The 23,971-nt window shown below is 50.2% G+C and overlaps 2 protein-coding genes across 6 annotated transcripts in view; both read right to left on the bottom strand.

Annotated features, from left to right (window-relative positions):
* Positions 1-2,083, bottom strand: part of SEC14L5 (SEC14 like lipid binding 5) — a 54,704-nt gene extending 52,621 nt beyond the window's left edge. For 3 of the 5 annotated variants that reach the window (XM_075899244.1, XM_075899248.1, XM_075899246.1), the window contains exon 1: positions 1,933-2,083. The gene's annotated coding sequence lies outside the window, so the exon portion shown is untranslated. Of the gene's footprint in view, positions 1-1,059; positions 1,346-1,932 lie in introns of all 5 variants that reach the window. The other 2 variants (XM_075899245.1, XM_075899247.1) reach the window with 2 other exon arrangements.
* A 5,309-nt stretch (positions 2,084-7,392) lies between these two features.
* LOC102446363 (syntaxin-binding protein 4-like) overlaps positions 7,393-23,971 on the bottom strand; it is a 107,521-nt gene continuing 90,942 nt past the window's right edge. Inside the window, exons 13-22 of the mRNA XM_075899243.1 lie at positions 22,121-22,217; positions 21,240-21,367; positions 20,068-20,160; positions 19,289-19,354; positions 18,111-18,299; positions 15,822-15,938; positions 15,091-15,140; positions 11,723-11,859; positions 9,912-9,969; positions 7,393-8,191 (exon numbers count right to left, since the gene is read on the bottom strand). Coding sequence (XP_075755358.1) covers positions 8,086-8,191; positions 9,912-9,969; positions 11,723-11,859; positions 15,091-15,140; positions 15,822-15,938; positions 18,111-18,299; positions 19,289-19,354; positions 20,068-20,160; positions 21,240-21,367; positions 22,121-22,217 — 1,041 coding nt within the window. The 3' untranslated portion in view covers positions 7,393-8,085. The remainder of the gene's footprint in view (positions 8,192-9,911; positions 9,970-11,722; positions 11,860-15,090; positions 15,141-15,821; positions 15,939-18,110; positions 18,300-19,288; positions 19,355-20,067; positions 20,161-21,239; positions 21,368-22,120; positions 22,218-23,971) is intronic.

Genomic DNA, 23,971 nt, shown 5'->3' with positions numbered 1-23,971 from the left:
GCGTTGTCCTGTTGTACCTTAAGACTAATACATTTATAGCAATTAGCTAGGGCCAGTCTTTGAGGTTAGAAATATTTGGGGCCTCATTTTCAGGGACCCAACAGCACCAAATGGAGCTGTGGACACTTCTGAAAGCCCTTTGCTCAAAAAGAGGTTTTAAAAGCCATTTTGTAAGACCCACACGAGTTCAGAGCTTAGCATTTCATCTACTGAATTCCACATCTAAATGCAAAGCACACGTCTTCAGTATCGCCTTCTCTAACCTAACCCGGTTACCCCACAGACAGACAGACACAATGTCATGGGTACATTAAAAAAAAAACCAAACCAAAGAAACCCTACAAAAATACATCTCTGAACAAACACATGCAGGTTGCAACTGGAGAGTGGAGGAAAAAAAAACAAACACATCCGTCATGTTGCTTAATACACGACTGGAAGATACTCCGATACCATGGTGCCCAGCAAAGAGTAAGAACGGATGTAAAAATGGATTAGAAACGTTTAGTATCAGGCTTAAGCAGACATGCTAATGATAGCTTCATGTTCCCGTCAAGCCCAAGGAGAAGGGAAGAGACTTTGAAAGGATAACACCGCGAAGGGGGAACACAATGTTTTCAAGCTTTTAGAACAACCAGAAGGCAAGAGAAGTTGGAAATGGGAGTCAGAAATAGAAGCCAAACACACACAGTCTGTTTTCCCTACATGAATTTTACACTGTAAAGCGATTCACTGCAAGACAGACTAGTTTTCAGGCTTGTCAGTTATCACCACAGCAGTAAGTCACTGCTCTCTCTGCTCCCCTGAGACTCCCTAACTAAGATCGCTCCCAACTTCTCCCATCAGCAAGACTGGCATTTTTAAGATCTCCTTCATTCCACCCACAAGTCCCTTCCCCAGGCTGTACTCATCAGCACATGCACACCCTCCTACCCGCACACAGTGCATGCACCAGGAAAAAAAAAAAACTGCAGAGGAAAAAAAAAATCCCACCCATGCTCCACTGGCACAACCGAACAAGCAGTAGTCTCCATACAAACAAGCCTCCGGTGTTCTTACCAGGGAGCATCAGTTATACCGTGCCTTAGGGCTGCCTCCTCAACTGATGCGGTAGGAATCTTCTTCTAAGCGACTCCAGTTTAGACAGGGCCTTACTGTGACGTCTTGAGCAGCTCATGGGCAGGAATCAAATCCCAGTTGGTTCAAGTGAGGACAGACTCGACTACTTCCACACAGCAGTTTGTGCCTGCCCATTGTAAGGGGCCTGGGACCACTACAGGGTGCGGGTGGGACAGCACCAGACCAGCCAGGTTGTCACAGTTCAGGACCCAAGCGCAGTGGGAGGCTGCACAGGGAGCAGGGAAGGGGACAGGGTAACAGGCCAGCATTTGGGGACATTAGCAGAGTTAGGAGAGAGCCCAGGTGGATTGTACCAGGGGCTGGAGGCCAGGGCGGGCCCACGGCTGGAAGGAGGGTGGAGCGGGGGGGACGTTTCCAGACTCCATGGCTGCAGGGGAGAAGGGCTTGCGAGCCCCACACAAGCGCTGCCTTCCCCACGGTGCCGGGCAGTTCGCCCAGGGCGGAGCTGCCGGTGCGATCAGCGGGGTGAGGGGACGAGCAGGGAGCGGCTCCCCCAGGAGAAGCGGGGCCAACAGAAGAGCCCAGCTCCCGGGGTCGGTCCAACGCCCCGTGGGCAGCAGCGAGGCCGGCCGGAGCGACAGGCACAGGCAGGCGCGCTCCCTCGGGCCGGTCTCAGCGGGGCGGGCAGAGGGTCCCGCTCCCCGGCCAGGAGCCCCGGCAGGCAGCGCTAGGGCCCGCAGCCCAGCCCGGGGCAGGGACCCTGCCGGCCCGGGCGGGAAGCGGCAGAGGCGGGGGACCCGCAGCTCCCTCCCGCGGGCTGCAGCGGAGGATGAGCCGGGCCGCCGCACTCACCGTCACGCAGCGCCGCGGAGCAGCCGGCCCGGATCCATGGCGGGGGGGAGCGGCCTCCTGCTCCCGCGGCTGCTCTGCCGGTCCCCGGCACACGCCAGCCCTTCAATCGCCGCGCCGCCCGCGCCCCGCCCCCTGCACGGAGCCCCGCCCCCTGCCGCAGGGCCCCGCCCCCTGCACGGAGCCCCGCCCCCCCTGCCGCAGGGCCCCGCCCCCTGCACGGAGCCCCCGCCCCCCTGCCGCAGGGCCCCGCCCCCTGCACGGAGCCCCCGCCCCCCTGCCGCAGGGCCCCGCCCCCTGCACGGAGCCCCGCCCCCCTGCAGCAGGGCCCCGCCCCCTGCACGGAGCCCCGCCTCTAGCTCCGGGCCCGTGTGTGCGGCGGGGGTACGGAAATGCCCAGCCCTGCGGGGGGGGGGGCACTCCGCCTCCTCCCTGCCAGCCCCGCAGCCCTGTTCCTGCCTGGCGGCAAGTGCGCCCTGCACCCACCAGGCAGCAGCTCTGGCCCCGAGGGCAGGGCAGTGCTGCAGCCCGCCCCTTGCCGAGCCAGGAGCGGGGCCCTGGGCCCAGCCCCACAGGGCAGGATTGGAGCTGGGGCCGCCTCGCTGGTCAGCTTCCCCTCGTCCCGCCCTTCTGCACCCACTGCCCACTGAGAAATCGGAAGAGAACGCCAGCCTGGCAAGGCAATGGGAAAATCACACGGTGGCTTGTGTCCCCCTGGCACCAGCCTGCAGCCTGACCCACTGTGCCCCCAGGACTGTGCACTACCCAACCCCCCACACTTCATCCAGCTCACCAAACAGCTGCCCCCCCCTTGCCTGAACATCTGCTCCTACCCCGCCCCCAGCCACTCCACCCCTCCAGAGCTGGCTTTGGGCCACTTTGGCCCAATGCTGCAGAGCCCAGCAAGGGCGAGGAGCGTGTGTGTTGTAATTAGCAGCATGTCTGACTGCAGACAGGCCTAGCCATAGGCACCCACCAGCAGCCCCTCCAATCAGCTCCCCCTTCCTCCCAGAGCATCCCACAGATCAGCAGTTTAGCAGTGGAGGGGGGGAGAGGAGCAATGGGGTGGGAATGGGAAGAGGTGGGGTTAGGGTGAGGGCTCAGAGGAAGGGGTGGCATGAGGACAGGGCCTATAGACTGTATTCTTTGAGAAATAAACGTGACGCCCTAGAGTTTTAGAGAGCCCGCCCCTGCCCCATTAAAACACTGTCTGGAGGCAGAGGGAGTGCTGATTGGTGTAGGCTGAGTGAGGATGGGCAGGGTGTTCCCAGGGAAGGGATGGGGAGTGGAGCGAGGGAGAAGGACACCGCCGTGTGTTTTTAGACCTCCAGCCCCAAGGACCTAGAAGCGAGCAGACCCTTGCAGAAGGAAGCAGCTGGGAACCAGCCTGAAGCCTGGCTGGGAGCGACAGAGCAGCTGACCGAGGACACCCCAAAAAGGAGAAGCACTGGGCTAGAGAGGAATCACCCACGAAAGACAAACTGGAGCTGGATTCAGTATCAACATCTCCCAGAACTACATGGCTATGTCTACACTACCAGGTTATTTTGAAATAACTCCCGCAATAACTATTTCGAAATAAGCTTATTCCTCTTCACACACAGGAGTTGTTAATGGGCTTATTTTGAAATAACAAGCCCATGATTTCGAAACAACAGGCTTGGTAATGTGGACACTCGCCTTGTTATTTCGAAATAACTCCCCAGTATAGACGTGCCCTATAGGGCCAGGAGTACTGAGGCTTGTGAGTAAGGAGGGAGGCTAAGGCTAGCTAAGGGGGAGGTTGTCACTCTGTGTCAGTTGCAGAGGGCTGACACCAAAGGATTTGGTGGGAGAGGAAGTGAACTGACAGGGACCAGAACTAGGAGCCCCCAAACTCACTGCTGCATTGCATTCTGCCCAGGCTTCCAGAACTCTGAGTATAGTCGCATTGCTTGGTATCCGCCTTTTTGTACTATGGCCTTTCCCCAACATCCTTCTCCGGGAATACCCAGGGAAACAGCCAGCATCAAGGATGTCTCCAGAAAGTAGCGCAGTCTAGAAATTCTGTACCCCATCATGGAAGTGTTTAGTTAAGACTTTCAGAATCCTGTGTAGAAGGAATTTCCCCGTATTGCTGAAAAGTAGCATTCTATGAACAACCCAATCCCTATTGTTACACTAAACCCTTTTTCCACCCTCCTTTCACATGTGCCTACTGATGATCCAGAGAAAAATCAGTCTTGTTTAAACATTAAAGAGCCTCTTTAAATATTAAACTGCAGTTCACCTGATTGTTAAAGCCGTATTTAAAGCAGGTTGGAAGCGAGTTTCCATTCTCCAGTATTGGGCTTCCATCCAACCAGTGTCACACAATGGCTGGGCATTTTGCAGCACCTCAGCCAGCATCGTGAGGCTGAGAAATGCCGGCTGACTCCAAAGCATCTTTCAGGGACATTTAGCTTGGGATGAGAAATGGTTCTGAGTCAATAAACTTTCTAATTTTTTCTCAAGATTTATTTAACGAAAAGGCAGCAATCAGTTTCACACGGCTTAGGAGGAAGCAAAACCTTTCCCAATTAGGAGCGCGCCTAACATGATTTGTTTGGGGGCGGGGGAGTTAAAAATAGTTATCGTGATGCCCCTTTCTAGAGAGCCTCTCATTCTAGACTCTCAAATCCACTGACTGTGCTTCACAAACACTGATGCTGGAGCTTCTCAACGCTCCCCTGAGGTAGGGCAGTATAATTATCCCCATTTTACTGGCTTAGAAACTGAGGACCAAAGGGTTGAAGTGAGCTACCAAAGGTAAAAGAGTGAATCGGTGTCACCACTGGGAAGAGACTCCAGATCTCGAGTCCCCACCAACCGCTCACCCAAATTATTCCCCATGACACTGCCTTCCCTAGCCGATCATAGACTGTTGTATCAAATCGTTCTTGACCTCTTGACCCTTCAAAATTGTGCCACTGTGCAACCTGGTCTTTTGAAGCGGTTACATATTTGTACTCAGATCTTTTTTGTTTTGTTCATTAGGGACAAGCAAAACAAAAACAAGTACCGTATTTTCCGGCGTATAAGACGACTTTTTATGCTAAAAAACATCCCCCAAAAATCGGGGTTCGTCTTATACTCCGGGTATACAGGCAGTCCCCGACTTGCAGGTACAAACGGGGCTTTTCTCGCCCCGGAGGACACGGACTGCGGGACCTCGCGGTCCCGCCGCCCGTGTACTCCGGGGCGAGAAAAGCTGCTCCGCGTCTCTCTGGTCTGCAGACCAGGAAGACGCGGAGCAAAGCCGCAGAGGAGCTCCGGCAGCGGGGCAGCCCAGACGCACCGCGGTCTCCAGCAGACCAGGTCCCCAGCAGACCAGGGACACTGGGAGCAAAGCCGGGGAGGCGGAGGGGTCCCGCGCCTCTGAGGCTTTGCTCTGGCAAAGCCGGGGAGGCGTGGGACCCCGCCACGGCTGCGGCTTTGCTCCCGGTGCCCCTGGTCTGCTGGGGACCGTCTCCAGCAGACCAGGGACACCGGGAGCAAAGCCGGGGAGGCGGAGGGGTGCTGGGGCACTGCCGGTTGGCCTCTTAAGTGGGGGTAGTCTTAAACGGCGAGTATAAGATGAAAACCTATGTTTTAACTAGAAAATTAGGGGGTCGTCTTATACGCCCAGTCGCCTTATACGCCGGAAAATACGGTAAGAACTGCGTCTTCTGGGATGGTTACAGAAAAATGCACAAAGATAGTGAGAAAAAAATACCAAACCGGCGAGATTCAAACCACAGCCTTCCAGGGCAAACGCCAGCCATTTTTATTTTGTGTGACTGTATGATTGCAAGTTTACGTGGCTGCAATGCACTGAATGCAATCTCGGATTATGTTTTCATTACTTTAATGGGACAGTATAGTCTCCCCTCGAGTGGAGGATCTAACCCTGGTTCTTTTTTTTACTACTTTTGACTACGGGTGGCAGTCTAATGCATTGTAGGACTTCCTGGTATCTTTATTATTAATGTTCCCCCCTCTTGCCCATTAGAACATTTTGGGGTCCCAGTTACATGGGCATAACAGCCACTGACACCAAGTAGATCGTTTAGCTACTACACTGATACATTTTACAGAGAAACCTACAACTGTCATGCCGATTACAACTGAAAGCAGAATTAGATGCTATATGGGAGCACTAGACCAGGCCCTGTGGAAGTAAGATGCATTTGAGTTAGATGCCTTTTCAACTGGCTTCTGTGCACATGCCGTTTCTTTTTCTTTCTTTCTTTCTTTCTTTCTTTCTTTCTTTCTTTCTTTCTTGCCTTCCCCATTTTGTTTCCTGGTTGCTGTGGAAAGATGTCAGTGTGTCTGCTCTGCTTTCTGCCTCCCAGCTAAGACCACATGCCTCGGAGTAAGGCACAACCCCTATTTTGTTATCCTAGCAAAAATTGACATCAATTCTGGCAGCGTTGACCTCCTCAGATCTTAGCTTTCAATGTTTCTCCGAGAGGGTAATGGCTACTAACCAGCCTATTAACAGGAGGCCACGCGGGAAGCAATCTCAAAATGGGCATGACTTATGCTATGAGAGACTGCCAGAAAACAATGGTGTCAAGCTAAAACACGGACCCTTTTGAAAAGCATGTAAGTCCCAACTGGGTACAGGAACCTGGAGAATTTCTTTTCCCGAATGGACTGCTGACATGCTGAGGGTACAGAATCCTTTAGAATCTTCAGAAGCTAAAATCAGAAAGGCACTTCTCCTTGGAGAAAGTTGGGGGGCAGAGGGCAGCAATTATAGTCTTACATTTTTATGAGTATTGGATGGAGGAAATTAATTGTACAAGGTTAGCGTCTATTTCCTTCCCTCTTCATTTATTTGGTTAGGCCATACTGTGCTGTCCATGCAACATGGACTTTGACGTGTTTTCTTTGCCCTGGCCAGCATGCACTGTGATATTTTTGTGTGATTCTTACCCTCTTTCATTTTCATTAAAACAGAAGTCACCTTACCATAAGGAGAGCATCCCAGGTATTAGAAACTGAAAGGACTGAGTAGTCATTTTGCTGAAAGGCCCCTATCTCTTATAGCAGGCTAGCTGGCTGTTTACTTGGCTACTCTCCTCCACCCCAGAGCTGGCTGCATTTTATTGGTGATGTGATTTCTGCATGTATATTGTTTGTAAAGTGCTTTGGGATTTTTTTGGACAAAAAGTCACATAAAAATAAGTGTATTTTGCACAGGCCTTCCTTTTATGTGGAACCAGTGCAGTTTTAAGTCCTAAAAAGGAAACTTGAAGCTGTGCTGAGAAGTTCCTGAGTAAAAGCTACAACATGCCCCTTTATAATGTGATGTCTCAGTACAACTTGCTATTAGCTGCCAACCTCTGTGCTATATAAGGGAAGGACGAAGAAGCAGCTGGCCCAAGCAGGTTAAACTCATCCCAGAGCATCAAACCACCCATCTCCACACTTCACTGGCTCAGAAATCAAACCGCCCTCTAAGCAGTGTTTGCATTTTATTCTCCAGACTGTTTTCACATCAAATCTCTACCATGTTCACTGCTTGAGTCCCGCAGGCCTAGTTTCCAAGCGTTACATTTGCCGTCTTACTGATGCCTGTTCCACAGTGTCGTTTCTGTGCTCAGTACAGCTCATGGGCACCACGTTATCGACAACTGTCGGCTACCTCCGGGTTTCTTCTTTTCACTTCAAGCATTGCAGCTGGGATAAGCTTTACAAAAACACATGATCTGTATCCCAAGGCAGCTAAAGACACTACAGAGTATGTTGGTTTCACTACAGTCCACTAAGTTTACTTTGGTTTTTCCCATATGAAATCCCTTTCAGGATGTGTCCGTCACGGGTTAGTCCTTGCTCCTTTTACTGTATAGAACACCAGCGCTAAAGGCTGCCTGTCTTGTGAGGTCCACAACCTCTCAGCGATGCCTTTCCTGTTGTCTATAAAGCTGCAGAATCAAGAGAACCACCTGGTATAGTAATTCAGAGGTAGCCATATGGGTGGGTTTGCTGCTGGAGTCCTAGGTGGCTAGTCAGAAGAATCAAGTGTCTCAAAACTCACAGATCTTCTGTTCAGCCTGGAAAATGAACCATCCATCCTGCCTTCTGTCTGTCTCCCAGCAGATGATCTGTGTTACGAATATACATGGTTATGCAAACGAGTGCATCTCAGATTTATGTAGGCTTCTCAGGCGGTTCCTTGCTTGGTCTCGGTGGCTGTGGCTCATCGCTCTTGCTAGGGCTTGGAGGAGGGGGCCATGTGGTTTTCGGGTGAAAATGGCTGTAAATAGAAGAAGATTTCATAAAGATGTGGGAGAAGGACACAGAGGCTGCATCTAGACTGGCATGATTTTGCGCAAAAGCAGCCGCCTGTCTACACTGGCCGTGAGTATTTGCGCAAGAACACTGACTTTGTAATGTACAAAATCAGTGGTTCTTGCGCAAATACTCTGACGCTCCCGCTCAGGGATAAGCCCTCTTACGCAAATATTCTTTCGCAAGAGGGCCAGTGTAGACAGACAAGTTAATTTCTTGCGCAAGAAAGCCCGATGGCTAAAATGGCCATCGGAGCTTTCTTGCGCAAGACAGCATCTACACTGGAACGGATGCTTTTGCGCAAAAGCAAATCTTTTGCGCAAAGGCACATGCCAGGATAGACGCTCCCTTGCGCAAATACTTTTAACGAAAAATCTTTCCGTTAAAAGTATTTGCGCAAAATCATGCCAGTCTAGACGCAGCCAGAGAATAACTTAGTATAAAACCAACATACATAACGAGCAATGTTCCGTTTTAGCATGTGTTAAAGAAAGGGATGTTTTATGAAAAAATGGAAGATTGCATATTCTGCGGGGCTCTTTAACTGCCCTGTAAAATTTGTCAGTGCACCTGTTTCTTGCACACTAAGCAGATTTCTAGGGTGCAGTTAAAATGGCCAGCTAAAGGTTTTGCCTTAGACACTGAAACATCTCTCAGAAATAAGGCCCTCGTTCCATGAAGTACATAAGCACAGACTTAGCTTTCAGAGCGAGAGTATTCCCACTGCAGGGTGTAAGTGACTTGTAGAATTGGTAGCTAAATACAACCCGTGCTGAGCATGCTCTTCTGAGCAATAGCTGCAGTGTATCAGAATTCAATGTGAGTGTTTATAAATGCAGTTCTTGGAGCAAGTAATATTCACACCCTCAGTAGGGCTCTTTTCATGATGCAAAACCATATCATCATCATCTAAGAAGATGTCAATCAGATGAGTCCCAGAGCCAGAAAACTCCACCTGCCCTGAAGGGAGGCAGGCTATTAAAACACAACAGGAGCTGGCACTAATATTTGTTCTGCTCTCCGCTCAGAAGGAACTCATTTCCCTAGCATCAGCATTCTCTGAAGGTTGGGTCTCTACAATACGGAAGAAGGAATATGGCCCCTCTCAGCTCTGCTGTCTCAGTATTTTCTTTATTGCCAGGCCTGTGCCCGTCCATGGACTCCCTGATGTCTACCTATTCCTGTTCTAGTGCTCATACTTACAGCAGCCAGTCCTGTACCAGCACCTCTTCCTTAGCGCCTTGGCATTACTCCACCACCCACTGGCTCCCCAGGACATAACTTTTATAATACTCCATAACTTAAGACATGTGACATAAAATCCAGGAGGCTGACTACTACCCAGGCTGTAATGGGTTGTAATTAAGCCGATCTAGTGTTTCAGGCTGCCTGAGATCAGGAGGTGAGATTTGGCTCAGGCAGATCGACGTTTCCGAGTGTGAGTGAGCGAGGCTGTTGTGTTCGGTTTCAGGAAGGTGTCTGAGGTGGGACGGCTTGTCTGGATACAGCGATAAAGGGGATACGTTCAGTTTTGGCCCTGTTTTCAAAGGAAGCTTTTTCATCTTTTTAACCAGAAAGGCATCCCTAATCTGCCACGGTTGGACGTGGCCACAGATCTTCTGAAGGCGGAGATGTTCCACCAGAGCGACATCGAAACTACAGGCCCAGGCAGACTTGACACTTACTCCTCGTGGTTTAGGCTCCTCTCTGCAGTCAGGCACTCGTCCTGGTTGTGTGGTAATGCTGCAGACACAGAAACACAGCCGCCAGTTAAGGCAGGCTCAGAAAACGCCATGACTTGTTCCAGAACAGCAGTGTACAATGCAGCCAGTACTTGCATAAAGCACAGACCCAGCCTGCTCACTGGCAGTGCTATAAGGCTATTGGCTACATTCAGAATTACTAGGTAAGACAGTTAGCTAGGACACCCATACTCCGCGTTAGAATCCTTCAGACTTGCTTCCACCTATTTATCCAGAAACAGGTGAGGGTAAGGGAAGCACAGCTGACAGAACTTTATGCCACGACACGGTTCTTCTTTCTGTTCGTTGCTTTTCTACTCGACTCCTTTTTTCCAGGTCCCTGGGTAGGAATTATCAGGGGTATCCCCAGACACCGCAAAAGAGGGTTTTGTGTATACGGACACACACACACCCCACCACACACACCCCAATTAGTTACATGGCTGTGTTGCCCAAGTAGTCAGTTTTGGCTGGTGTTGGGTTACAAATCAAATCACCTGAAATGTTGCTGTGCTAAGTTACTGCATGAGTAAAGGGCAACGGAACTGTCCTTAGTCTGGAAAAACTTAAAAAACAACAAATAGTCTGGCAGCACCTTAAAGACTAACAAAACATAAAGATGGGATCATGAGCTATCGTGGGTACAGCCCACTTCTTCAGATGAATGGAATATTAAAAGTCCAGTTCCAAAATAAATAGGGGATGGGGGAAAGGAAGGGAAAAAATAGTGAATTAGAGTGTTCATGTTACAAGAAGCTGATAGAGAAGGTAACATGAACACTCGAATTCACTATTTTTCCCCTTCCTTTCCCGCGTCCCCATCCCCTCAGGCATGCACCCAGCGCTCAAAGCGGGTGGCTGTGGGGGCCATGTCCTCTCTGCACACCACAGACACCATGGCCCAGGCAGCTCTCATTGGCCTGTTTCTCACCACTGGGAGCTGCAAATTTGTGTTGGAGGCATGGACAGTACACAAAGGCCCACAGGGGCACGTGACATGCAGGGAACACATGGCCCCTGCAGCTGGCTGCTTTGAGCGGTGTGCAGGGGCATAGCAGGCAGAAAGCCTGCCTGAGGTGCCTGCTGGGCCATGGGACAGTGGCAGGCTAGCTCTGGTGGTTTGGCGGGCCGAATCCAGCCCGCGGGCGGTCTTTTGCTCATCCTTGGTCTTATCTATCCCTTTCCTAATGGTTCTCAACATCCCATTAGCCTTTTTAGCCGCCGCTACACATTGAGTGAATATTTTCAGGGAACCATCCACAATGACTCTGACATCTCTCTCGAGTGGGAACAGCCAGTTTAGACCTCGACATTTTGTATGTCTAGTTCAGATTGTGCTTTCCAGTGGCACGGCTTTGCGTTTATCACACATCCCACCTTCGCCCTCACAGTTTCCCCCCGCACAGGCGCCAACACCCCACCTGTCAATTCGAACACCCCTCTAATTTCAGTTCCGGGGGGAAACCCTGGGAGTTATGCCAATCTGGAGCAGCCTAAACTCCCTCCCCTCCAACTCCGTAGGTCAAATTCAGAGATGATCCATAGGGAGAGTCAAGTGTAAATTAATCACCCATCAGTAAACAGAGGAAAAGCTAAGTTTAAGGGAACCTACCCTGGTTTACCAGAGATGGGGTGAACGTGTAAGTTATACCAACAATAAGGACCCTCTGGACTTCCTTAGCTCCAGACTCTCCTCTGAATTTGGGCTTCTACAGCTGCCACGTCGCTGCAAAGGGTTATTATACCAAACTTACCATCTTTTGTGGTGTGAGCGAGCATGGGTTCCAACAGCTCTTTAGCTTCTGATATCAACAGATCCATGAGGTCTGGAGATGGAAGAGATGCATCTGAGACGGCTTCTGCTTTATCCTCCTCTGCTTGGCTGTTGACTCTTAAAAATAAAAGAAGTGTCAGTCTTTCCATAATAAAACGAGCAGCACAGCAAAAGGTCTGACCAGCCACACAGGAGAGAAACCTCCCCCACATTCCCTCCCAAGGAAATCACAACACACTGTGTATTTCTGCCCCCCCCCCCCCCCCCCCCCCAGGCTTCACAGGAGTTTCTCTTTCTGAGTGGTGCTGATGTAATCAGATAGTTAACGCAAGGACACCGGCAAAGAGTTTCAAACAATGGTCTCAAGATATGGGAAATCCTCACCTTGGAAATGTAAGACCGGCCCTACCGGGTGAGACCAATAGCCCATCTGTCTCAGCGGCCTATGCCAGAATCAACTGACAGGGACAATTATCGAGAGAGCCACCTAGTCATCCAGTCCCAGCTTGCGGCAGTCAGAGCTTTGGGGCATCCAGGGCGGGGGTTGCAACCCTGATCATCTCAGCTAACGGCCATTGCTGCCTCCTGTCTTCCTTTCTTTTTTGAACCCCATTATCCTTTTGTCCTTCACAACCACCCCTGGCAATGGGCTCCACTGGCCAGCTGTGCCCTGTGTGAGGAAGCCCTTCCTCATGTTTAAACTTGCTGCCTATTCATTTCATTGAGTGACCCCTTGTTCTTGTGTTCTGTGAAGGAGGCAATTGCACTTCCCTATTCACCGTCTCCATGCCATCTGTGATTTTACAAGGGTGTGTCACACTCCCCCTTCGTCGTCTCTCTTCTAAGCTAACAGCCCTCGCCTTTTCCATCTCTCCTCGTGTGGAAGCTGCTCCCTACCCCTAATCATTCGTGTTACCTTTCCAACCACCTTTTCCAAGTCTAATGGCTTTTTTTTCCAAATGGGGCGAGCAGACCTGTGTGCAGGATTCAAGGCATCGCTGTATCATGGAGTTAAAACGTGGCATTGAAATATTCGTGGTTTTGTTATCCTTTTTCCAATGGTTCCTACCAGTTTGTTAGCCTTTCTCCACAGACCTCAGGAGGCCATCTAACTCAATCTCCTACTCAAAGCAGGACCAACCCCAACTAAATCACCCCAGTCATGTCAAGCCGGGCCTTCAAAACCTCTAGGGATGGTGATTCCACCACACTTCTAGGGAACCCATTCCAGTGCTTCCCCACCCTCCTAGGCTACAGCTAGACTGGCATGATTTTCCGCAAATGCTTTTAACGGAAAAGTTTTTCCGTTAAAAGCATTTGCGGAAAAGAGCATCTAGATTGGCACAGATGCTTTTGCGCAAAAGCACTTTTTGTGGAAAAGCATCCGTGCCAATCTAGAAGCGGTTTGGCGCAAGAAAGCCCGATCGCCATTTTCGCCATCGGGGCTTTTTTGCGCAAAACAGTCCTCCCCTGTCTACACTGGCCCTCTTGAGCAAATACATTTGCTCAAGAGGGCTTATCCCTGAGCGGGAGCATCATAGTATTTGCGCAAGAACACTGACAATCTTACATGAGATCGTCAGTGTTCTTGCGCAAATTCAAGCGGCCACTGTAGACAGCTGGCAAGATTTTCCGCAAAAGCGTTTGCTTTTGCGGAAAAACTTGCCAGTCTAGACGCAGCCCTAGTGAAATAGTTTTTCCTAATATCCAACCTAGACCTCCCCCCCTGCAACTTGAGACCACTGCTCCTTGTTCTGTCCTCTGTCACCACTGAAGCTGCATCCTCTATACAACCCCCTTTCAGGTAGTTGAACGCTGCTATCAACTCTGCCCCACCCCTCCACACACGCACACTCTTCTCTTCTGCAGACTAAATAAGCCCAAATCCCTCAGACTCTCCTCATAAGTCATGTGTCCCCTAACCATTTTCATTCTCCTCTACTGGATTCTCTCCCATTTGTTCACATCCTTTCCATAGTGGGGCACCCAAAACTGGACGCAATGCTCCAGATGTGGCCTCATCACCACTTCCATTTTTGGATGTGTCTACACTATAATTAGACACCCGCAACTGGCCCGTGACAGCTGTGTTCGGCTCGTGAAGCTAGGACTAAGGGTCGGTTTAATTGTGCTGCGGACATTTGGGTTCGGGGTGCAGTCCAAGTTCTCTGAGTCCCTCTCATCTCACCGAATCCTCCAGCCCAAGCCTGCAAATATACACCTCAATTAAACAGACCCTAAGACCAAGCCCCAGAACACAAGTTCGCTGGCATGGACCAGCCACTTGTTTTAACTATGGAGTAGACTGCCACTACACAGTGAGCAGATATTTTCAGAGCACTAGCCATGAAAAGTCCAAGCTCGCTTTCCTGAGTGGCAATAGGTAATTCAGAGCCCACCATGTTGTATGTATAGTTGGCTTGGAATTATTTGTAGTTGAAATACCTATTTATTATTATAGGGTCGCTCAATTAACACTGGAATGCTGATTTTTTAAGCAATCAGGTTTCTCATGCATTTGTTTTGGAAATCAACACAAAGGATGATGTGGTTTTTCCACCAGTTATTTAAAAAAAGAATCGGTCCAGTTTGCAGGGGAGGACTACAAACCTGGAGAATGTGCCTGTAACCTTTCTGAGTCAGAAATGCACCTCGGTTCATTTGCCAAACTCCTTTCAACAATGGTGAATAAGAGACAACAGAACTCCCCATTTCAGTAACAGGTGTTAATAACAGAGAAGGGCCCAGCACCAAACACAGGCTCCTGATTGGCACGTTGTGCAGAGCCGAGATCTGCACCTCAGACTTACTCTGGACTTCTGATAGTTAGGCCACTTATCTAGGTACCTAAGCTCAGGAACCCATCTTTGGCCTCAGTGACTTCACAACAGTCACTCTGACAGAGCTTTCTATTTTCATTCACAAAGTGGCTGCATTTACTCAATATCTTTGTTCAATGCTTTTTTTGTGTGTGTATATATATAAGAGGTGCCGGTACTCCAGGGGAAAAGTTGTTGAGCAAAAAAATAAAATTAAAAAAAAAAAGCCGGGAGGGCGGGGGGGGGGGGGCAGCATTGCCCTTTTAAGAGACGCGGCCCCTTTAAGACACACAGCCCAAAATTTGCATATAGAGGTGCATTCTTTCCAGATAATCTCTGCCTGGAGGTGCCAGTACTGCGTCTGGAGGTGCCAGTACTGCGTACTGGGCAGTACAGTCACAAAAAAAGCACTGTCTTTGTTACCTAAAGGAGGACCCACAGCAGCGACTGACACCCTGGAAACACATCAGCCAGCTAAGACCAAAACATTTTAGACACACATTCTCAGCTCCTAGGAGCCATCCCTCACCTCATCTCATCTGGTAACTGGCCGGATATGCTCAGGACCTTGTGCACATTCTGTGGGGGAATAAAAAGAGGGAGGGGGGGGAGAAGAGCTCAAATGTACAGGATTGAATATTTCCAGAGAACAATCCCGTGCATTTTTGTTAGGGGATCAGATTTAGGACGACAGTAATCAGCTTCTATTTATTCACTGCCCTTGAAGCTAGAATCTCAAGGCCTTTTGCAACAGAAACAAAACCCGCACCCTATGCAAATAGACAGACATTATGTAAATTAATACAGATACTAAGACAGATCAGAGGCAAGGGCTATTTTCAAGGAATAGCTTTTCAGACTGGACTTCAGCCTGCCTGCTAGCCCCATTATTCACACTCTGTGCCTTGGTCCTGCTCTTGAATGCATGCCCAGTCGTAGATGGAGCCGCTAACGTGCACAGATAGATTGGAGCACTGTTCTGGGCATGGGCTGAGTGATGGCCTGCAAACAAGTCCCATTCTGTGGTGGTAGTCAGTCCACAAATGCCTCCAGTTGGATGTAATCCAGGAAGTCAGGCTTCATTTGCAACTTCGATTGACTACATTAACCACCCTGGTTTGAACTAGGGTGGTAGTGTAGACATACCCAAAGGATCTAACATTTGGCACAGGAAGTGAGCTAGACGGCCATGATAACAGAGGCAGCGTAAACCAGCTAAGCAGGGCTCCCTTCGACCGCAGCCACATTTCAACACTTCACCTGCACAAACAGGAGCAGCTTCCTGTTGCAGATTTCCAAGCGCTTCCGCGTGACTTCGGATTTCCGCAACTGGCCCTCTGCCAGGGAGAGCCGTCTTTTCAGCTCCAGAATGTCTCCCTAGGGTGGGAAGAGAAGGGCGACAGAGCCAGCCTGCCTTAGGCTCTTGGAGGCACCAACTTAAGGACAGGCTTGAAACGAGAGGCATAGGGCAGCTAGGTCCTCAGGAATCAGAGAACTCTCCCAGCTTGGCAGGGAGGTTCCATTCCTAGCAGCAGTGTTCTCGGGCTGCTTGAACAAGCACAGGGGCGTGGACAGACTATGGGCCCCCACAGCTGTGACCATTGAGCCCAGTTAGGAACAAAAAGGGATGATGCAACTACGGATGTACAAAGCAAACCAGTTACCAGGTAAGAATTAGGCTTCCCAGACTACTTACTAGGTAACTGGTTAACTGGACGGTGGGCTGGGCGGTCGGGACTTGGGCAGGCCACGGCAGCAGGCAGGGCTACACTGGCCCTAGGCAGGAGCAGGCAGGACCCAGTAGCACCAGCCCCGGCCATGCCTGCAGCCCAGATCCCAGCCCCAGGCAGGGGCAGGTGGGACCCTAGCCCAGGCTGTGCTGCAGCAGCCCTGCACTCCAGCTGTGCCACAGCAGCCCTAGCGGGGGCACGTGGGACCATGGCCCCGCCGTACCTGCCCACAGCCCCATACGACACCTGCCCTGGCTGCCCTGCACTGCCCCACCAATGGCTAACCGACAAATGACATAATTGTAATCGTTTATTTATATCCCTACATGCAACTCAGTGGTGCAAGTAAACAAAAGTTCTTAGCAATACAGGAGGGGGAGGGCACACCAGCTAAGGGGGCGGGACTTCCCCACATGACTCTGCCCCCCGCTCAGGACCCTCATGCTCTTCCCCTTCCCCCACATTACCTGGGGGCAGGACGCAGGAGGAGTTGCAGCTGGGGGCAGGACAGCAGCATGTCCCCAGTGTAGATGTACCCAGAAAGACTCCCTGCCAGCCACCCCCGCCCTCCCCTGGCTGCCGCGTCTCTGTGTACGGGGCGGGGCTCTGGGAGGCAGGGCTGGGAGCGCTACAGCAGCCCGAGGAGTTACCATTTTTTCTGCTTCTTTCCCCACTGCCCCTCCCAGCAGGGACAGGAGCAGAACTCCAGCTCTGCCCCCTGCCCCTCCACCGAACTGGCGCATCTGTGCACCGGGCTGGGGGTGGGGCTGGCGTTCTGCTCCTTACTCAGCTAGGAGGGACAGCGGGGAAAGAAGCAGAAAAACGGTAGCTTCTCCAGCTGCTCTCGCGCTCCCAGCCCTGCACACAGACGCAGCAGCCAGGAGAAGGGCTGGCCAGCAGGGAGTTTTCCGGGCCCGTCTACATGGGGGAGTTATTTCGAAATAACAAGGCGAGCGTCCGCGCTACCGAGCCCGTTATTTCAAAATAACAACTCCTGCTTGTGATGAGGAATACGCTGATTTCAAAACAGTTATTTTGGGAGTTATTGTTTCGAAAGAAGTTGGTAGTGGAGACACAGCCTCCATGTGCTGTCCCAGCTAATAGAACTCGCCGGTTCAGCGTGCCGCACCGTAGCAGCCCACTTCTGCCATTGGTGCAAGCGCCGCTAGAGAGACTGTTTGCAGGGGTGGAGCAGGTGGCAATAGTATTTAGCTGAAATACAGGAATTACCCTTCCCAAACCGGAGCAGCTGGCCAAGATACATCTCATGCCGACTGGCCTCCGCCTCAGCCAGCCTTAGTCCGGTCCCAGTCTGACTTGGCTCCCATGTGGCTCTCTTCGTGACCATTGATCGTTATGATCAGTTGGGGGGGGGAAGTGTGCGCAGGGGTGTGTGCATTCAAGATAGCAGTCCCTAGACTGAACCACCTGGGGGCTGTGGGCTCTCAAAGGCAGGCCCCCTATTCTGGAATCGGCTCCCTATGCCAGCCCGCTAATGCAGTCACTGATCTCCAGGGCCCGCTACAAGTTTTTGCCGGAGATTAGCAATGGGGGGGTGAGGGTCTCAGTGGAGGCACATGCAGTGTCAGTGGAGCCACGGTGATTGGCAGAGGAGCTGGCTTGGGTATTACTCTCTGGGGAGGACGCCTTTTGACCTGGTCTCTGGAAATCATATTAAATATGCCCATGCACCTTGGGATTCTGCTAGCCTCTTGTTTCACAACTTACAGCCAATCTAGAAATTAAATGCTGTTTAAAAAGTAAGAGTCAGAGGCTTTCCCACTGAGTCCCCAGCCAGCCCCTCCTGGGGGCCCATTACCTCTGCTTCACAGACATGCTTTGTTTTCTTCCCTAGTAGCTGAGTTTTCAGCTCGGTGATTTCTGCCTCTAGCAGGTGGATCACTTCCTCGTAGTCCTGCTCTGCGCTGTGGGCTTGCTGCTGCACCACCTCAGCCACCTGCAGCTTGCTATGCAGGGTGCGGTTCTCAGACAAGAAATCCAGCGCCTTCTGGAATCAGCAGGGAGAATCTGTTAACATCCCACCAGCCCCCAACATTATACCAACCGATCTGCATTCCTGGGCTGCTTTTCCCATGTTACTGTGCACCAACTATCTTCTATTCTCCTACTAGATATTTTAGTATAGTATTTTAGTTTTATAGTATATTCATAGGCTGCAGGTTTAAAACAAACAAAAGGACGCTGTTCTTCACTTAGCGCACAGTCAACTTGTGGAACTCCTTGCCAGAGGATTTTGTGAAAAACAGGACTTTGACGGGGTTCAAAAAAGAGCTACATAAATTCATGAAGGATAAGTCCATCAGTGGCTATTAGCCAGGATGGACAGGAATGGTGTGCCTAGCCTTTATCTGGAAATTGATGACAGAAGAGGAATCACTTGATGATTCCATGTTCTGTCCATTCCTTCTGGGGCATCTGGTATTGGCCTCTGTTGGCAGACAGGATACTGGGTTAGATGGATCTTTGGTCTGATCCAGTATGGCCGTGCTTATGTTCTTAGAAAAGTGCACCTGACTGTCCCATCCGTGAGTCTGTTCCAGAACTCCTCCTAAACAAATCTGATAGGCAGCTTCCTCTTACCATAACTTAAAACAAGGTCGGGTTTGGTTGTGCCAAACAATGGAATGTGCCTGGAATTCAATTGCTTCTCATCAATTGGAAAGGAGTAAGAGGGAGTTATACTGCAGAATAACCACAGGGGGCAGCAGTGGGCCAGAAATGGGAACAGGGACCGCTATCCGGCTGTTGGGCCAGCAAGGGGCGGAGGTGGAGAAAGGGACAGCAATCTGCTATATATTTCAGAGTTTGTCTGTCTGTCTGTCTCCTAGCTGGCGGACATGCACCCCTCCCCCAGCTATGCCAGCTGCAGCGGCCATGGGGAGGTGCTTCTCACCTGTTCCAAGCTTCTGCGGTGAGAGAGGGCTGGAGTTGCCCTCTCTCCCTGGGGCAGCCCACCTACTGAACCCCCAAACAAACCTGGTTCAGTCTCTGAAGTTCATCTTCCATCGACTTCTTGCTGCTTTCCACCTCTGTCAGAAGAGACTAGGAGGAAGATTTTCACTTGATCAGGCATCATGTCTGACAGCGCACGGACTCAGATTAAAAAGCCACGAGGAAGCACTGCGATCCCCTAGTCCCATCTCCTGAGTAACACAGGCAATCGGACTTTCCTGGATTAATTCACTAGCAGCAGCCACGGACTTGCAGCTCTCCTCTACAGCAGCCATATTTTTCGATGCACTCCAGCTCGGCAACTGGCTTCTGGAGGAGCTGCAGCCAAGGCAGCTCACAAATGCGCCTTGCCGCCAGGATGCTTTCAACAACTGAGCTGCCAATATTTGGTTAGATCGGGGGCAGGGAGGGCAGGATTGCTAGGGGTTAGCATGAGATTTGAATGATTCGTGTTAGGAATATTTTAAAAGAGATTTATTTTCTTTCACAGTTTTCCACAGAAAACTAACTGCGCCCTTTCAGCACATTAAACTTTCGTTATAAGGAAAACACCAGAGAAAGGACAAAAATGGCGTTTCCATGACAGGCAGCATCATAGCTCTGCCTCCTCTGTAGCAATCTGTATTAAACCAAAGGCAAAACAGTGGCCGCCTCCGACAAAGCCTTAATAATGCAAAGGTGTAATACACACAGAAGACCTGCGTAATTGTCACACTGTTGCATCCACTGTATTTGAATACTGAAGCACTGAGTTATGGCGAAATGCTCGAGACAGAAAAACGCGCTCAAAAGACAAGCCTCACCTTCAGCCTTCGGACTTCCTGCCGCAGATCTGTCATTTCCAGCTGGAGCTGTTCTAGTTCCTCGCCGTCAGTACAGCCGACAGAGTCCAAAGTCTGGAACGCATTGGTGCACACGGTGAGTGAGTTCGGCTTTTCCCTCACCATAAGCATGAGGGGACAACGCAAGAACAGTTCCGACAGACCCCAACCAAAATGATTCCAAATCATTTTCAAAGACGGTTTGTGTTTTTACAAAACAAATCAAGTGTCACAATAAATAATCTACTTGTGGTTTTGTATTCCAAAACAATTCCGTCTCCCTGTCGCGAGACAGCTGGAACAATGGTTAATTCTCACTGCGTTACTGAAGTGACAATAGCTGGATTGGAGTCACCATGGCTAACTGTCCTTCTGTATCACCATCAAAATGACATAAGGGGGCCCCTGTAGGCAATGCAATAGCTAGAATGGCTTTACTATGGTATCTTTTCCTTTTGTATGACTAGAAAGTAGACATTAGCAGCTTCCTTCAAACGATTACACAGGTATTCTTTATTCATTAGCATGTGAAGTCAGGTCTTCTATGGGACATCCTTCAATCTTTCTGATTAAGGGATAAAATACTAGCCTATATTTCTCCTTTCTATAACTAAAGTATCAGTGAACAATGGCCTAATCTTTGCCTTCTCTGCCTTTTGGAGAAACACAGCACTGTCACTATCTTCTTCCACAGCTTACAGCTGTCATCCAGACCAAGAATCTAGGACACAGAGTTGCTTGATCCCAAATCCTGTCCCATTACAGCAACTCACAGTAAGTCCCAGAATGTCTTTGATCTGACCCCAGGCCTACACTAGGGGGCAAAGTCGACCTAAGATATGCAACTCCAGCTATGTTGTACCTTAGATCAAATTTCTATGGTGTCTCCACTGGGGAGGTCGACAGGAGAAACTCTCCCATTGACTTCCCCTACGCTTCACAACCCGGTGGAGTACCAGAGTCGACAGGGGATGTCATCAGCAGTCGATTTAGCAGGTCCTTACTAGACCTGCTAAATTGAACCCCAAAAGATCAATCTCCGCAGGGCCAATCTCCCGGTAAGTGGCCACAAGCCCTGCGAGGAACCTTCAAACTGAAGCAGGGTGCAATAGGCTAGGAAAAGAAGCAAGAAACAGTATTTGGCTAAGGCTGACCAGAGAATGAAAAGCAGACGTATCCAATAAACTGGCCACTTCGTGTTGAGTGAAGAGCACAGAACTGGCCTCAAGGCCAGCCTCCTCCAGCTCATCTTGCAGCAGATCCCTGAGTGCTTGAAGAAAATCTATCAGGGAAAAAGAGAGAGTGGTGACAGCATGAGGAGAGAGTCTGGAACTGAGTTTACACGGCCAGTTCATTCCACCGTTTATCCATGAGAAGAAGATACAATTCATTTCCATCGCTACTCACATTATAGTGAACCCCACCAGCTTCCACTGAGAAACGGATCTCTCTCTCCACCCAAACCTCTCTATGCTGAATGACACGTGAGTATGCAGTATGCCAGTTTGCTCTGCCAGCTTTCCAGAAGGCATTGCTTAGGATTAAAAAAACCAACCTAGCATTTTCCCCAGAGAAACTTCTTGGAAGTGCTGCCAAACTTCAGTGAAGAGACAAACCGTGGCACGGCCGAACCTAGGGGGCAGCCATTTCCTTCTGGAAATTCTGTGTTCGCAGTTTCCTTTTGCCACTGGTGTCTCAAGCAGGCTGAAGGTTTGAGGAGACCAGGCCAGTGCTCTCTCTGCTACTCCCATCATACATGGGTCTGTCAGAAGCCATTTTCCACGTGTGACTAGTTACTGAATAAACTGCATCTGAGTTAAAACCCATCTGGGCACCGAACCATCAGGGCAGAAGGGACCACAAGGGTCATATAGTCTAAATCCCTGCCAAGACGCAGGGGTTCTTGTGTCTGTTTCTTTACCCTAGCTGTCGCCTCACGCATGGCACGTCTCACATCCCAGAGCAGTCAAGGGAGTTCTCTCAGGGACGAAATGCACTTTCTGTCTCAGACTGCACATAGCAGCACCCTGCTCACCTCCATAGGCCACTGTTCCCTGCGAATCTGTGGTCAGACTCTGCCGTAACTGCCTCTTCTTCTCCTCCGTCACATCCAGACCCAGATATTGCAGCACCTTTAAACAGAAGCAACAAGTCCTCAGAATCACCCCCGCAGAATGCAAGTCTTCTGGAAGGAGCTGGAGGGAGGGCATTTAGAGCTGGCTTTATCAGAGAGTTCATCATTATTCAGGCAATTCAGACGTTTCATGGAGCAGCTCGGGCCTAGGTCTCCATGTCACTTCCTTACCTAGATTTGCAACCACGCTGCATCTCTAGGGTGTCCCCCCAAGACTGTCAGCTTGGATTTCTTCCCATGCGTATTCCCTGCAGAGCGCGGGACAGAGCCACAGCTGGTGTAAACGGTCACCGATCCATCCCGACCTATGGCCAATTCCGCCAGCTGAGGTTATGCTCCTAGAAGTTCAGCTTCCTTTCGGGTCCCACTGACGCTCTCCCCCGTACCTCTCCAGAGTGAGTGTTCCGCGTGGTCAGTGCGCAAAAACAATACAAGTCTGGCTGCTTTTGTCGGCAGTCACTGAAATAATCCTTCACGTGCCCCCCAAACCAAGAGCTCCATCGATCCCAGGCCGTGTAGAAGACACAAACATGAATTAATCTAACCTCACCACAGCCGCATCGAGGCAAAAAATCTGCGTTATTCCCGTTTGATCGAGGACAGGACCGAGGGGCACAGATTAGGTGACTAATGCATGGTCCCATTCTGCAGTGAGTCAGGGCCAGAGCCTACATTAGAAGCACATCATCAGGGGCGCGTTCACCCGCACAACTATTAATGTGATATAGGCCATCATGTGCCAGCCATGCCCCCTGCCATGTACGTTGGCCAAACCGAACTGTCTCTATGCAAAAGAATAAGTGGGCACAGATCAAGCATCAATAATGGTAACATACAAAAACCAGTAGCAGAGCATCTCAGTCTCCCTGGACACTCAGTAAGGGTATGTCTACATTAGCCCCCTAGTTCGAACTAGGGAGGCTAATGCAGGCATTCGAAGTTGCAAATGAAGCCCGGGATTTAAATATCCCGGGCTTTATTTGCATCTTCCCGTCCGGGCACCATTGTTAAATCCCCTAAGTCCGAACTAACTGCTACACGCGGCAGTCAAATGTTAATTCGAACTAAGTCCTTAGTTCGAGTTAACTGTTACACCATCTTTGTATCCATCTTTGTGTGGGTGTATATAGCCCTGCCAGACTGAAGTTTTCACTTCATGCACCTGACGAAGTGGGTTCCAGCCCATGGAAGCTAATGCCCAAATACATGTTAGTCTTCAAGGTGCGACAGGACTACTTGTTGTTTCTGCTGAAACAGACTAACACGGCTGCCCCTCGGAAACTTGTCCCAGCTTTGAAAGTGCAAGGCAAAGAATGTTAAGCAATTTATACAGGAAGCAACTTTGTGTTAAAACCCGAGACCAAAGAGGAAATACATTCCTGAATTCTAACCAAGAAGCACTGTGCCTTTCTAGATGAAAATTTTCTGCCCACATGCTATGTTCCTGATTTTCCTGAGATTCCAAACTCAAAAGGCAACCGCTTCATCCACCATAAGGTGGCAGCAAACTCTCACTTCTACACCCAGAAAAGTCATGTCTTGCCCAGGAAGATGTATCAGTTCTAGCAAGCACAACAGAACCAGATACAGCTGGTGTCTGGTATCTTTCTTGGGGTGTCTGGTATCTTTCTATACAGCATCTGACACATTGGAAGAGACATATCATAAGAACGGCCATATCGGGTCAGACCAATGGTCCATCCAGCCAACAGTGGACAATACCAAATGCCCCAGAGGGACAGAACACAAAAG

The sequence above is a fragment of the Pelodiscus sinensis genome, chromosome 16 (assembly GCF_049634645.1).
Source record: "Pelodiscus sinensis isolate JC-2024 chromosome 16, ASM4963464v1, whole genome shotgun sequence".
Classification (NCBI taxonomy): domain Eukaryota; kingdom Metazoa; phylum Chordata; order Testudines; family Trionychidae; genus Pelodiscus; species Pelodiscus sinensis.
This window is presented reverse-complemented; position numbering and strand designations above follow the sequence as displayed.